Below are 14,929 nucleotides of genomic sequence, written 5' to 3'. Positions count from 1 at the left end.
AGTGATCACTGTCATGTGAGGTGTAGCCCCTTCCCCCCACAGTTGGAATCACTGCCTAGGACACACTTAACCCCTTCACCGCCCCCTAGTGGTTAACCCCTTCATTGCCAGTGTCATTTACACAGTAATCAATGCATTTTTATAGCACTGATCGCTGTTTTAAATGACATTGGTCCCAAAATACTGTCAAACGTGTCCGATCTGTCCGCCATAATGTCGCAGTCCCGATAAAAATCGCAGATCGCCGACATTACTAATAATAAAATAATAATAATAAAAATGCTATAAAACTATCCCCTATTTTGTAGACGCTATAAATTTTGTGCAAACCAATCAATATACTCTTATAAAGCGACGCACTGCCGAATCGCCAAAAGTGCTCTGGTCAGGAAGGGGGTAAAATCTTTCGGGGCTGAAGTGGTTAATCTATAAAGTGAAAATAATTATGCACTGTAAAGATAAACAGCGATACCTAATTATTTATAATGAATTCCAGATTCTCTAATCCACTAAAAAAAATGCCCAACATAATTTCTCAGAAATGTGAGAGGAAAACGCATTTACTGGTAGCAGTGTGAAAATAAATGTGCTAGATCTAAAAATCTCTGAACAAATAAGTTATTCCTGCTTGGGGAATGGGGAGCTCACTGATAATTCATTTTGGGGTTAGTATATCATTTGTAAACACAATGTTTCAAAGCTTCTGGTAAGCTTTTGTTTGATTTTCACTCATCCGTTCTAGTGATATATTAAAGCAGAGTATGCATTTTCCTGAGATTTCTTTGAAAATCTGAGCTTTTTGGAGTCATTGAAGTCAGTGGGGAAGGTGAAATAAGGGTGATTTCTAGGTTATTTTGAAGGCTGCAATAGGCTAAAATGGCTCCTGAGGGTTACAGAACCTATTTTAACATAGACTGGCTCTTGTGCTAGTAAATAGCACCTCAGGTTGAGGTCGGGGCTCAAGTTCCTCCATCCCAAACTCGCTCATCCATATATTTATGGACCTTGTTTTGTTCAGACATAAAGTTTAATACTTAAAGGGGAACTCAAGTGTTTTTTTTTTTTTTTTTACCTTAAAAAGAGCTTTATTTCAGATAAGAAATGAAACAATATTGCAGAGAAACACCCGCGCAGGGGTGATAGAAGGGTATAAACAAGTTGAAAGTCAAAATATAGGATCTTGTCTATAACAATCGAGCTTGATTAAATAGAGTAAGTTAAGATAGGTTATACATAATACAACGTGTAACAATGTTAATTAAGAGAATGAGGTGAAACATGTGGTTTTACACGAGGACTACCGTTGTCCACAGGCACCCCAATTGGGAGCAATCTGTGTCTATGGGCAAAAGATCATCCTCTTCTCCTTCTGAGTGAAATCATAAAGTGCTAAAAACTAAATGCAAGTAAAAATTAGAGATATAAAGATGAAATATTTATAGGGGTAAGATGATCTGCTGAAGTATTGTGTTATATAGAACGTTGAGTGAATGTCAGGGTAAACAAAGTAGAATGAATTGGTCAAATGTAACTAACTAATTCAAAAATCCCCAATAGATAGATCCAATGGGGTATATAAAAAAAAAAAACAAAAGACAGATAGGGAAAGGAGAGAACAGTTAAAAGGGAAAAGTGGACACAGAGAGAAAGTAGTAGGAGGGGATCCAGGAGCTACTCACCAATGGCCCGATGTTGACGGGGAGTTGAAGAATAAAATGGGTGTTTAAGGGGTAATAGAGTTGTAAGTTATAGGGAGGTGCCGATATATTGGGCCCAGGGTTCCCATATGCATTTGAATGATTCGAATTTATCTAGGATAATACTGGAGGTTTTCTCTTGTATCATAATCCAAGTGATTTTTTGTTTGGTTAGATGAAAGGATACTGAGGGAGATTTCCAAGAGTGCCCAATCGTTATTTTAGCTCCAAGGAGTATAAAGTGAATCAATTTCTGTTTGTTTTTCGTGATATTGGGTATCTTCTTGTTTAGAAGGGCTATTAACGGGTCCTGGCTAAGGAGTGCCCCAGTGACTTTTCGAATTAGGATAAAAATTTTATTCCAAAAGCTCCTGATCTTAGGGCACTGCCAAAAAATATGTATGTGGGAACCAAGAATATCGCATCCTCTGAAACAGAGGGGCGAGGATTGAGGAAAAAATTTAAAAAGACGAGTGGGGACTAGGTACCAACGAGTTATTATTTTAAGATTTGCTTCTACTAGGGAAATATTGATGATTCCTTTGAATGCCTTTGCAACTTGAATGTTCCAAGTTTCCAGATCCCACTCAAAATTGAGGTCGCTCTCCCATTTAGGCATGAAAGGCGCTTTCTCCGGGGGGTCAGCCAAAACTGAGTATATTAGGGAGATACCCCCTCGCACATCCATGGCTTTGGAGCACCATTGTTCGTATGGGGTGACTGTGAGGGGGGTGTTGTCGTTTGGTTTAATAGAACTTAAGAAGTGAGAGATTTGGTGGAAGCGAAATGTTTCTGAAGGGGGCATGTCTAATTTGGAGATGCAGTGTTCTAGTGTAAGGGGACCGTTGGAATTAAAAAAATGTCCAATCCGATACAGGCCTTTATCTAGCCACCATTGGAAGGCCTTGATATCCTTTCCAGGAGGGAATTTAGGATTATGAAATAAATGGGCTAGGGGGCACCATCGAGAAGTTATAGATTGTGTTTTGTGAAGAGAATCGCATAAAGTAAAAGAGTGGGACAGGTTAGGAGAGAGGATAGGGGGCCTAGATTTAGGGGGCTGCCATAAAAGGAGATCTAAATTGTGGTTAGGGACTGCTTGTTGTTCTATTTCAACCCAATCTGGTTTTGGGCCTTTAGCGTATATGATGGAGAATTGGGTTAATTGGGCCGCCTGGTAGTACCACCAGAGGTTAGGAAGTCCTAGGCCTCCTTTCTTTCTGGGTCTAATCAGTGTTTGTTTAGGAAGACGGTGGTTTAATTTGCCCCAAGTGAAACGTATAATCGCTGATTGGAGGTTTGTGATTTGTGATTTGGGTACTGGAATAGGGAGGGAGCGGAAAAGATAAAGGATCCTGGGGAGGAGTGTCATTTTAACGGCGTTTATCTTGCCTAACCATGACAGATTGTGGAGTGACCAAAGGTCCAGGTCGGACTTAAGTTTCTTAAAAATAGGTGGGTAATTGTTTTTGTATAGCATATCTATGGAGGAAGAAAGTTGGATACCTAGATATGGGATAGAGGATGAGCTCCAATTAAAAGGGAAGTTTTCTATAAGTTTATCTAAGAGGGGTGATGGGATGGAGATATTGAGAGCGGTGGATTTGGACATGTTAATCTTAAGTCCAGAGGCATTGGTAAAATTGTTAAGTAGTTGCATTAAATTAGGGGTTGAAGTGAGGGGTGAGGTTACGAAGAGAAGGATATCGTCTGCGAAAAGGGCGCATTTGTGAATTGAGGGGCCGCATTTAACTCCGTGGATGTCAGGGTGAGCTCTTATCGCAATTGCTAGGGTTTCAATAGCTATGGCAAAGAGGAGGGGGAAAAGAGGGCAACCCTGACGAGTTCCTTTAGAGATAGGGAATGGGTCAGACAGGGAACCTTGAAGTCTAATCTGAGCTTTAGGGGTGGAATAGAGGGATTTAACTGAGGAGAGGAAGTGAGGACCAAATCCCCATTTTTCAAGGGTTGAGAAAAGGTAGGGCCAAGTGACCGTATCAAAGGCCTTCTGGAGGTCCAATGAAAGGAGGAATCCCTCCTGTGATGGGCCCCCATCCCATCCTGATCTGAGTAGGGATATAATGTCTATTGCTCTCCTTATCTGGTCCGGCCCCTGTCTCCCCGGTATAAAGCCAACTTGGTCTTTGTGAACGTATGAGTCTATAAAGGACCCCAGTCTGTTAGAGAGAATTTTTGTCATGATCTTAAGATCGATGTTGATTAGGGAGATTGGCCTGTAGTTGCTGACTTGGCTGGGGTCCTTGCCTGGTTTGGGGATGACCGAGATGTAAGCTAGATTTGCTATTTTATCAAGAGGTTGTCCATTTCTCAGTGAATTGAAGAGCCGGACCAGATAAGGGGAGAGGACATCTATGAAGGTCTTGAAATACTGGGACGAAAATCCGTCCGGTCCAGGGGCTGAGCCATTTTTGAGTCCCTTGATAACCTCCCTAACTTCTCCTTCAGTGAAAGGGGCGTCCATTATAGAACGGTGAGATTCAGATAATTTAGGGAGGGGGGTATTATCTAGAAAGGAATTTATGTTAGGTGGGGATGATGGGTTAGTGTCTGCATAGAGGTTAGAATAGAATGAGTGAAAAGTCTCTAAGATCAGCTTAGGATTCTGGGTTAATTGGCCTGAAAGGGATTTTATTTTGGGAAGAGCGTGGAATTTTTGTTTGGGGGAAAGTTTTGCTGCTAATTGGGGTCCAAATTTGTTCGCTAGATGGTAAAATTTACCGCTAACCCACTCTAGGTGTTTTTTGGCGTTGGAAGTAAGGGCTAGGTTTAAAGCTACTCTAGCTGCGTCTAGATTAGCGAGGGAGCCAGGTGTCGGGTTTTTCTTATGTTGTTTGCAAAGGGATCGGTAATCCTTCTCTAGGTTTGCGATCTCCATTTGGGATTCACGTTTAACCCCCCTGGCGGTATTCCCGAGTCTGGCTCGGGGTGGATTTTACATACCAAAAGCGGTATCCCCGAGCCAGACTCGGGCTTGCATCGCAGGATCCATATAGAGGTTACTTACCTTGTCCCCTGGATCCTGCGATGTCTCCTCGCTGTGATCGGCGAGCCGCTGTGTCTCGCTCGATTCACAGTGCCGAGCTCCGTTCCCTGCGAGCGTTGCGACGCACGGGGACGGAGTTCGGCGGTAAATTCAAAAGTGAAACACACAGTATAGATACAGCATACTGTAATCTTACAGATTACAGTACTGTATCAAATAACTACACATCCCCTTTGTCCCTAGTGGTCTGCTCAGTGTCCTGCATGCAGTTTTATATATATAAAACTGTTCTTTCTGCCTGGAAACTGGAGATTGTCCATAGCAACCAAAACTGTCTCTTTACATCAAAAGTGGTTTTAGACCAGCTAGAAAAAAGCGATAATAAATTATAATCACTTGCAGAATTGAGCGATAGTGATTTGTGGGGAGATCCGTCATCAAACACTAAAAGTAATAAAAGCTAAAATTCTGGAACCGAGCAAATTTCAGTGTTTTTGATTTGATTACATTATTATATAATTTTTATTATTATTATATTATTATGTGTTTTAATTATTTATAGTTATTTATTATATTATAATTTTTTATTTCGTTTTTCAAACTTTATCATACCCGGGATGTCTACTAGACTCTTGTTTGGACAGATTTAAGTGAACTATTCCTAAGAATTACAGGCCTACAATATAAAACGCCAAATTTCTGTGCAAAATAATTGTACCGCTTTCAGCACCTAAAATCTGAAATAATCATACCGCCAGGGAGGTTAAGACGTGAGGATAGTTGAATGAACTTTCCTCTCATTACCGCCTTATGGGCTCCCCATAAAGAATTGGGTGAACATTCAGTGTTGTCATTTAAGAGAAAATAATCCTTCAAATCTTTTTCCAAAATATTGCAATGTACTGGATTGGAAAGCAGAGATTCTTTAAGGCGCCATTGGGGGGGGCCGGTTCTGGTGGGGGCGCATGAGATTTTAATTGTAACTAGGGAATGGTCAGACCAGGGTACTTCACGTATGGAGGATTGAGACGCTAAGTGTATCGTAGAAGAGTGTAAGAATATGTGGTCGATTCGTGAATATGTTCCGTGGGGGGCCGAAAAGTGAGTGTAATCTTTTGTTGAGGGATTCAGTTCCCTCCAGGTGTCTATCAACCCTAAGGAATGAAGCAGTTTGGCGATGTGTAGACTTTGTTTTGGAGGTCTTTTGGGAATGGGGATGCCCTTCGATGATTTATCCAGTAAGAGGTCAAATGCTATATTTGAATCACCTCCTAATATTATGGTCCCTTCAAGATGTGGTGTTAATACATTGAGCATAGATGCGAAAAAGGCTGCTTGGTTCTTGTTGGGGGCATAATAGGAAACTAAAGAAAAGAGGGTGCCATTGATGTGACCTTTGACTAATATATATCGGCCGTCATTGTCTGTAATGGTTTGGGAATGGGTAAATGGTATACGTTTGGAGATTAGGATTGCTACTCCTCTCTTTTTGACCTCCGCATTGGCTAGAAAAAAAGTCGGGTAGTTGTGATGTAGGAATGTGGGAGCCGATCTTTTTGAGAAATGGGTTTCTTGTAATAGTATAATTTCTAGACCTCTGGAATGGTAGCTTTGTAGTGCTTTACGCCGTTTTATCGGGGAATTGAATCCTTGTGTATTGTGGGTGGCAATTTTGAGGGTTCCTGAGTGTGTGGTTGGATTAGCCATGGATGTGCGGGAGGGGGTGCGCGTAAAACAGGAGAGGACCTACCTGAAAACAAGGAGTAGGAAGAAGGATCCTGAAATGGCTGTTCTGGAATGGGAACCTAGAAAAGGAGTATCCACGAACCATTAATGAGAGCACCTGGATGGGGAAGAAGAAGAGGTTAGGGGGTGTAAGGTGAAACCAGAAAGAAGATTGGAGGACGAAGAAGAAAAGAGAAATCAGGGGCAGGGAAAAAACTTTCCCTGTCACCTGAGGTGTAGGGCAGGTATGCCTAACCCTACTCCGAATACCAATAAAATTTGGGATTCGGTAAAGTGGCAACCAACAAAGGGGTTGCATTTCTGGTGAGCCTAGGGGAAGGCCTCCCCTAAAGTTCAACAGGTGGAGTGGCAAGTTGAACCGCTCCGGTCTCGAGGCCTTATAAAATAATTATTTGGACCCAAAGTTGGGAGACAGTGTATTTAGAAGAAGGAACAAAATAACAATAAAATATTGTAAAATAATACAGAAAATCCAATAAGATTATAAAACATAACAATAAGCCTAATTAGGCTAAACAGAAACTAATAAACCATCGAACTGTCTAGGAGAGAAATGTACATTTGTTAGTCTCAAAATAGGGGGGGGGTAGGTGGAAAAGGGAAGGGGAGAAGGGAATGAGGGAGTGGAAGGGAATGGGGGCTAGGAAGGGGGGGGATGGAATAAACCTAGACAATAACTAAGAACTAATTCCTAGGAAAAAAAGCCTGAAATAAGGTCGGGCTGTTCTTTTAATTAACTATGAACCTAGTTGGGTGTAGAGGTGACTACTACACCAAGTTAGGAAGCACAGTCTCTGAGTATTAGAGAGTGAGGAAGACTCTAAGAGTCAAGTCTCGGGATCATCATGTACGGATGGAGTCTCGGTATCTCTTGGATTGATGTTTGATCCAGAGGGGGGCGAGAGGGCTATTTGGGGGGGGTCTTTTGGAGGTGTTGATTTGGCGGTCTTCATCTTGTTGGAGAGAGGGTTCCTGAGTGATAAGACCCAATTGTAGTAGAAGACGTTCGCCGTTTTGAAGATTAGTAAAACCGTAAGATTTGTCTTTGTAGCTAAATTGTAGACGGATGGGAAAGACCATCTGTACTTAATCGAGTTCCGATTGAGAACTTCCAGGAGGGGTTTGAGGGATCTTCTTTTCATTATCGTGGCAGGGGAGATGTCTGCAAAAATTTGAATTTTATTGCCTTGAACGGTCAAATTGTCCAGGTTGCGTGATTTCTTCATTATTTCCTCCTTCACAGCGTAAAAATGAGGCTTGACCACAATGTCGCGTGGAAGGCCGTCCTGGCGCGGGGATTGAAGAGCTCTGTGTGCTCTGTCTAATTCTAGTCTGTGGTCTGGGATATCTGGAATGATGTTTTTAATGACAGATTTAACAGCATCTTGTGTGTCGACGATCGATTCTTCCGGGATTCCTCTAATGCGAAAGTTGTATCGTCTACTCCTATTCTCTAAGTCATCAATTTTAGATAACGCCGTATCCAGTTGATCTTGCAGCGTTTGGATGCATGTTGAGTTTTGGTTGGTGCGTGCTGCAGAATCGTCCACCGCTTTTTCAATGGCATCCATGCGGGCGCCTAGGTTCTGCAAATCAGCTTTGATGGATGTAGTAATCTGCATCGCTGTTTGAGAAAGCCCTGCAGCAAGCATGTCTGAAAAGCTGCTAAGGAGTAGGGACATTTCATTGGGATAGTTATGGTTCAAGGGTAAGGTCTGTATGGAGTCAGCCGGGATGTTCTGGGAGTTTGGTGAGGGAGAGAGGGGGGCACCCATCATAGAACTGCCTAATAGAAAGTCCGCAGGGGCTGAGGAGGCAGACAGGTCTTGTCCAGTGTGTCCTGGTAGGGAATCAGCAGGAGGAGGGGGCTGGGGGTCTGATAAAGGGCAGTGTGCTCCTAGGCCTGAAAAGGAGGAGGCATCGGTCGCCATCTTGGAAGACCCAGGGGGTGCTAGGCCGCACTTAGTTTGCCTATTTACCTTCTTAAATTTGAGGCTTTTAGGCATCCAGGTATGAGCGCTGTATTGTCCTTCAGGCGGGGGGGTTACTGTGTTTGGGTACCGCTGTAAATAGATCGCTTACGGGCCTCTGAGACAGCGGAGCGGTGCGGAGCTCCGGATCAAGACGTCTCTCCGGAGGTCCCGCGCATGCGCACTCGTTTTTTTTTTTTTAATGCAAGAAGGTATGTTTTTATAGCAGAAGAAACCTTGAATGGCTCTTCTGCCATAAAAGTTTTTTCCTTACTTTCTAACAACTTTATTCTAATTTTGCACTGAGCTGCACATGTGCAGTTCAGTGTAAAATTTCAGCACGCTTTGAGTGCCATAATGTATTAAGTCCATGCCCGAGTGTGGGATTAACATCATCTGGGGCCAGCCATCAGGATAGCCAAAGTCACCAAACCCGGCAGTGGAGGAACTGCACACACCACATTACTTTGGGAGGTGAGTGCGTCATAATGTGCATACTTGACCAACCACAGTTAGGATTTAGTTCCATTGGAAAGTCCAACTCCAGCCAACATTTCTTTTTTTTTTTTTTTCAATTTTGAACAACACGAAGAAGGGTTTAAACTTTGCACTCCATTTTTTTTTTTTTAAAGCAACTTTAGTAAAGAAAATCCCTTTAGATATTGTTTTTTATAACTTGTTTTTTGCTTACAGGGCCATTGAAATATTATTTTTTTTTTTATTAATATTTTAGCTGGCGTTGTTACCGAACAGCGTGTCTGAATCCAGCAAACAAATCACAGCTGACAAGGTACTGGCTTCCACCATGTATGTTCAAGGACCACCAGGGTTACCAGGAGCACAAGGACCCCAAGGTAACATTGCAGAACACACTACAATCTCTGCAATACTCACTGAGTGTACATGTGAAAATTTCAACCATGTGTGAATAAGTACATCGCACGGGAATCACAGCACAGGAAATGAAAATAAATGTAGAGGCTAATCAGAAACAAACACGTGAAATAAATATTGATGATCTGTAAGTCTTTGATGTAGTCATAGCGCTATTGTACGTTGGTTTTATTTTTGCAGTGTAAAGGTTTTATATATATACTATTAGAAGTAAGGATGTAGGAATAGCAGATAAGTCTACTTTCTTCATCTTATTAATTCTACATCTTTTTTTTTGGTAAGAAAACCTTTGCTGACCCCCTACTTCAGAAAACAATAGTTACCCCGGTTGTCATGCTGACTGTCAAGCAACTAACTTTTTTTTTAAAAGACTGGTCATAGCTGTTGTCATACCATCCATCGCTCACCTTCATCCCTCCCGATCCGGCTACGGGAATAGCTGCTGACGCATGCTTGTAATGCAATGTAAAAAAAAAAAAAATGTGTGTTCAGCTGTATTAAAGCTAAAAAAATAAATTAAAAAAAAAGGCCTTGCTTTATCAAAGGTTTGAGTACCAGGGTTGTTAAAAGTAGATATAAACTTATCAAAACCATACCTGGGAACTTACTGTATTTGATATGGCGAATTGTGCTCTGGTTGCCAGGTCAAATCATTGCAGTGTGTATGTATGTTGTATGCATGTGTGTGCATGTACAGTATGTATGTGTCTGCAATGCGTATGTATGTGGTATGGCTGTGCTATGTACAGTTTAAAAGGGTGGAGACGAAAATAATTAAAGGGGGTTGTGTGAGCTGGTCTGTATATACTTCTGACTCCTAAATTATGTATGTAAAATACACCTGACCCCCGCACTCTGTGTGTTAAACCATGTATGTAAAATACACCTGACCCCCACACTCTATACATTACACATCTGACCCCCACACTCTAAACATTACAAACCCTGTACATTACTCAACATGAACCTCTGCACTATGTACATTGCATACTTCTGACTCCTATACTCTATATATAGGCTCCAAGTTTAAGCCCCTCCCACAGTTAGTGCAGCTTTTGCTACCCAGTCCCACCATTAGCCTTGTCTCGCCACTATTAGACCCACCCACCACTCTGCAGTCATTCTCGGAAACTCTGGTTTTCAAAAGTTCCTCATATAAAGCTTTAACATGTAATTGTATTTTTTAAATTGTAATTTACAATATAATCCTCTGCAGATTTTGTATGTTTGCCCACTTACAAAGAAATGAAGGGTCTATCATTTTTTTTATCATAGGTGTATTTTAAATGATAGAGACAGAATATCAACCAAAAATCCTGAAAAAACACATGATACAAATGTTATAAATTGAGTTGCAGTTCAGTGAGTAAAATAATGGGGCGTACACACGGTCGGACTTTTTGGCTACAAAAGTCCGACAGCCTGTCCGACAGACTTTTGGCGGACTTTAAACGGACTTTCTAACGAACAGACTTGCCTACACACGATCACACCAAAGTCCGACAGATTCGTACGTGATGACGTACACCGGACTAAAATAAGGAAGTTGATAGCCAGTAGCCAATAGCTGTCCTAGCGTGGGTTTTTGTCCGTAGGACTAGCATAAAGACGAGCGGATTTCTGGGTCCGGCGGAGTTACGACGTAAAGATTTAAAGCAAGTTCCAAATCTAAAGTCCGTCAGATTTGCTACTGGAAAAGTCTGCTGAAAGTCCGAGGAAGCCCACACACGATCGGATTGTCCGCCGGATTTGGTCCGTCGGTGTCCGTCGGACTTTTGTAGCCGAAAAGTCCAACCGTGTGTACGCCCCATAAGTATTTGATCCCCTACCAACCAACAATTATTTTGCTTCATGGGGTAAGGATGATCATGAGAAAAGTGAGGGATCAGCCCAGAACTACACAGAGGAGCTTGTGAATGATCTCAAGGCAGTTGGGACCACAGTCACCAAACAAACCATTGGTAACACAATACGCCGCCATGGATTGAAATCCAGCAGCACCCACAAGATCCCCTTCCTCAAGAAGGGCCATGTAATGGCCCGTCTGAGGTTTGTCAATGAACATCTAAATGATTCAGAGAAGGATTGGGAGAAAGTGCTGTGGTCAGATGAAACCAAAATTTAGCTATTTGGCATTAACTAGACTCGACATGTTTGGAGGAAGAAAAATGCTGACTATGACCCTAAGAACACCATCCCTACGGTCAAGCACAGAGGTGGAAACAATATGCTTTGGGGCTGTTTCTCTATTAAAGGTACAGGCTGACTTTTCCGCATTGAGGGGCCAATGGACGGGGCCATGTATTGTAAAATCTTGGATAAAAACCTTCTTCTCTCAGCCAGAACACTGAAGATGGGTCATGGATGGGTCTTCCAGCATGACAAAGACCCAAAACATACCGCCAAGGCAACAAAGGAGTGGCTCAAGCAGAAGCACATTAAGGTCATGAAGTGGCCTAGCCAGACTACAGACCTTAATCCTATAGAAAATTTATGGAGGGAGCTGAAATATCGAGTTGCCAAGTGACAGCCAAGAAACCTTAAGGATTTAGAGAAGATCTGTAGAGAAAAGTGGACCAAAATCCCTCCTGAGATGTGTGCAAACCTGATAACCAACTACAAGTAACGTCTTACCTCTGTGCTTGCCAACAAGGGTTTCTCCACCAAGTACTAAGTCGTGTTTTGGTTGGGGATCAAATAATTATTTTACTCACTGAACTGCAACTCAATTTATAACATTTGTACCATGTGTTTTTTCTGGATTTTCGGTTGACATTCTGTCTCTATCATTTAAAATACACCTATGATAAAATTATAGACCCTTCATTTCAGTGTAAGTGAGCAAACTTACAAAATCTGTAGGGGATCCAATAATTATTTTTCCCCACATATGAAACAGCGGGGTCAATGCAGTATATACACATAGGCAGACACAGTTAAACGCCACATATTAGGTTACAGTAAGGTAGAAAATCTAAATATTTTCAGTGCATAAACAATTTAACAAAATTCTAAATGAAAAAACAATTTGTGTAGAGAGAGGGTTTTGGAAGAGGTTCCTAATAGAATAGAAGAATATCTAATGTTCAATATTTTTAAATACCGTATACAGCTTTCATTAACCACTTCAGCCCGGACCATTTGGCTGGCAAAAGACCAGAGCACTTTTTGCGATTCAGCACTGCGTTGCATTAACTGACAATTGCGCGGTTGTGCGATGTGGCTCCCAAACAAAATTGACGTCCTTCCCCCCCCCCCCACAAATAGAGCTTTCTTTTGGTGGTATTTGATCACCTCTGCGGTTTTTATTTTTTGCGCTATAAACAAAAAAATAGCGACAATTTTGAAAAAAAACGCATTATTTTTTACTTTTTGCTATAATAAATATCCCCAAAAAATATATAAAAAAATATTTTTTCCTCAGTTTAGGCCGATACGTATTCTTCTACATATTTTTGGTAAAAAAAATCGCAATAAGCGTTTATTGATTAGTTTGCGCAAAAGTTATACTAAATAGGAGATAGTTTTATGGCATTTTTATTTATTTTTTACAAGTAGTGGCAGCGATCAGCGTTTTTTATCGTGACTGCGACATTATGGCGGACAGATCGGACACTTTTGGCGCTATTCTGGGACCATTCACATTTATACAGAGATCAGTGCAATTAAAAATGCATTGATTACTAAATGTGACTGGCAGTGAAGGAGTTAACCACTAGGTGGCACTAGGGGTTAAGTGTGTCCTAGGGAGTGATTCTAACTGTGGGGGGAATGGGCTATGTGTGACACGACACTGATTACCGCTCCCGATTACAGGGAGCTGTGATCAGTGTCACTAGGCAGAACGGGGAAATGCTTGTTTACATCAGCATTTCCCCATTCTTCCTCTCCGTAAGACGATCGCAGGTATCCCCGTGGACATCGAGTCCGCGGGATCCGCAATCACACTCACGGAGCTCATGGCACATGCGTGCCCACAAGCTGCTTCTTAAAGGGCAACGTACAGGTACATTAATATGCCTGTACGTGCCCTTCTGCCGACGTATATTGGCGTGAGTCTGTCGCCAAGCGGTTAACATAATATCTTTGCACAGGGTGACAATGCTCTGTCCCTGTCTACCAATTGTTCTCTTGCACTGGGGGAGATTTACTAAAACTGGTATAAACAGCAGCTGTGCATAGTAACCAATCAGCTTCTAACTTCTGCTTGTACAATTAAACTTTTAACCATAAGCCCCCGTTCACATTGGGCCGATTTGACATGTGATTTGACATGTCAAATCGCATGCCAAATCAGAGCCTATTGCCGGCAACTGCACCGTCCGATTCCCAAAAGTAGTTTGTGCAATGCTGTTGGCGACTTCAGGGGCGATTTCAATAGACATCATGAACCCGCACAGATGTCTTTCAAATTGCCCCCGAACTCGCACTGAAATGTGAGTTCAGCTGAACTCACACGATTTCAAACCCGCCCTCAGTGTTAACGAGGGCTTCAACCTGTTGATAAATGTAAAGTTATGCACTTGGGGGCTAAGAATATGCATACAGCATACATCATACATGCTAGGGGGAGTACAACTGGGGGAATCCATAGTGGAGAAGGATCTGGGGATTTTGGTAGATGATAAGCTCAATAATAGCATGCAATGCCAAGCCGCAGTTTTCAAAGTGAGCAAAGTCCTTTCTTGTATTAGGAGAGGTATGGACTCTAGAGAGATATATCATTTTTCCCCTGTACAAATCATTAGTAAGACCTCATCTGGAATATGCAGTTCAGTTTTGGGCACCTGTTCTCAAAAAGGATATCAGGGAACTGGAGAAAGTTCAGAGAAGGGCAACAAAACTGATAAGAGGCATGGAGGAGCTCAGCTATGAGGAAAGATTAGAGGAGCTGAATGTATTCTCTCTGGAAAAGAGGAGATTTTGGGGTGATATGATCAACATGTACAGATACATAAGGGGTCCGTATAGTGAACTTGGTGTTGAGTTATTCACTTTAACCTCCCTGGCGGTATTCCCGAGTCTGGCTCAGGGTGGAATTTCAGTACCAAGAGTGGTAACCCCGAGCCAGACTCGGGATCGCATCGCAGCATCCAGGAAGAGGTTACTTACCTTGTCCCCTGGATCCTGCGATGTCTCCCCGCAGTGTGAGCGGCTCGTCCTCCGCTCGATCTATCATGGAGCCAGGCTCCGTTCCCTGCGAGCGTTTCGACGCACAGGGACGGAGAACGGTGCTAAATTCAAAAAGTGAAACACACACAATACATACAGTACACTGTAGTGTTACAGATTACATTACTGTATGTAATTATTTCACCTCCCTTTTGTCCCTAGTGGTTTCTCCAGTGTCCTGCATGCAGTTTTATATTATTTCTGCCTGGAAACTGGAGATTGTCCATAGCAACCAAAACTGTCCCTTTACATCAAAAGTGATTTTAGAGCAGCTAGAAAACAGCGATAATAAATTAGAATCACTCGCAGAATTGAGCGATAGTGATTTGTAGGGAGATCCGTCATCAAACACTGAAAAGTAATGACAGCGACAATTCTGCAACTGAGCAAATTTCAGTGTTTTTGATTTGATTACATTTTTGAATATTTTTAATTATTATTATATT

The 14,929-nt window shown here is 42.0% G+C and overlaps 1 protein-coding gene across 1 annotated transcript in view; it reads left to right on the top strand.

Moving 5' to 3' along the window:
* The window catches only part of CCBE1 (collagen and calcium binding EGF domains 1), a 525,899-nt gene that overhangs the window by 485,293 nt on the left and 25,677 nt on the right, over positions 1–14,929 (top strand). Inside the window, exon 8 of the mRNA XM_073620648.1 lies at positions 9,151–9,271. Within this exon, the coding sequence (XP_073476749.1) occupies positions 9,151–9,271 (121 nt within the window). The remainder of the gene's footprint in view (positions 1–9,150; positions 9,272–14,929) is intronic.

Source organism: Aquarana catesbeiana, linkage group LG01 (assembly GCF_042186555.1).
Source record: "Aquarana catesbeiana isolate 2022-GZ linkage group LG01, ASM4218655v1, whole genome shotgun sequence".
In the NCBI taxonomy this organism is placed as follows: Eukaryota; Metazoa; Chordata; class Amphibia; order Anura; family Ranidae; genus Aquarana; species Aquarana catesbeiana.
The sequence above is the reverse complement of the archived record's forward strand: the minus strand, read 5'-3'. Positions and strand labels throughout refer to the sequence as shown.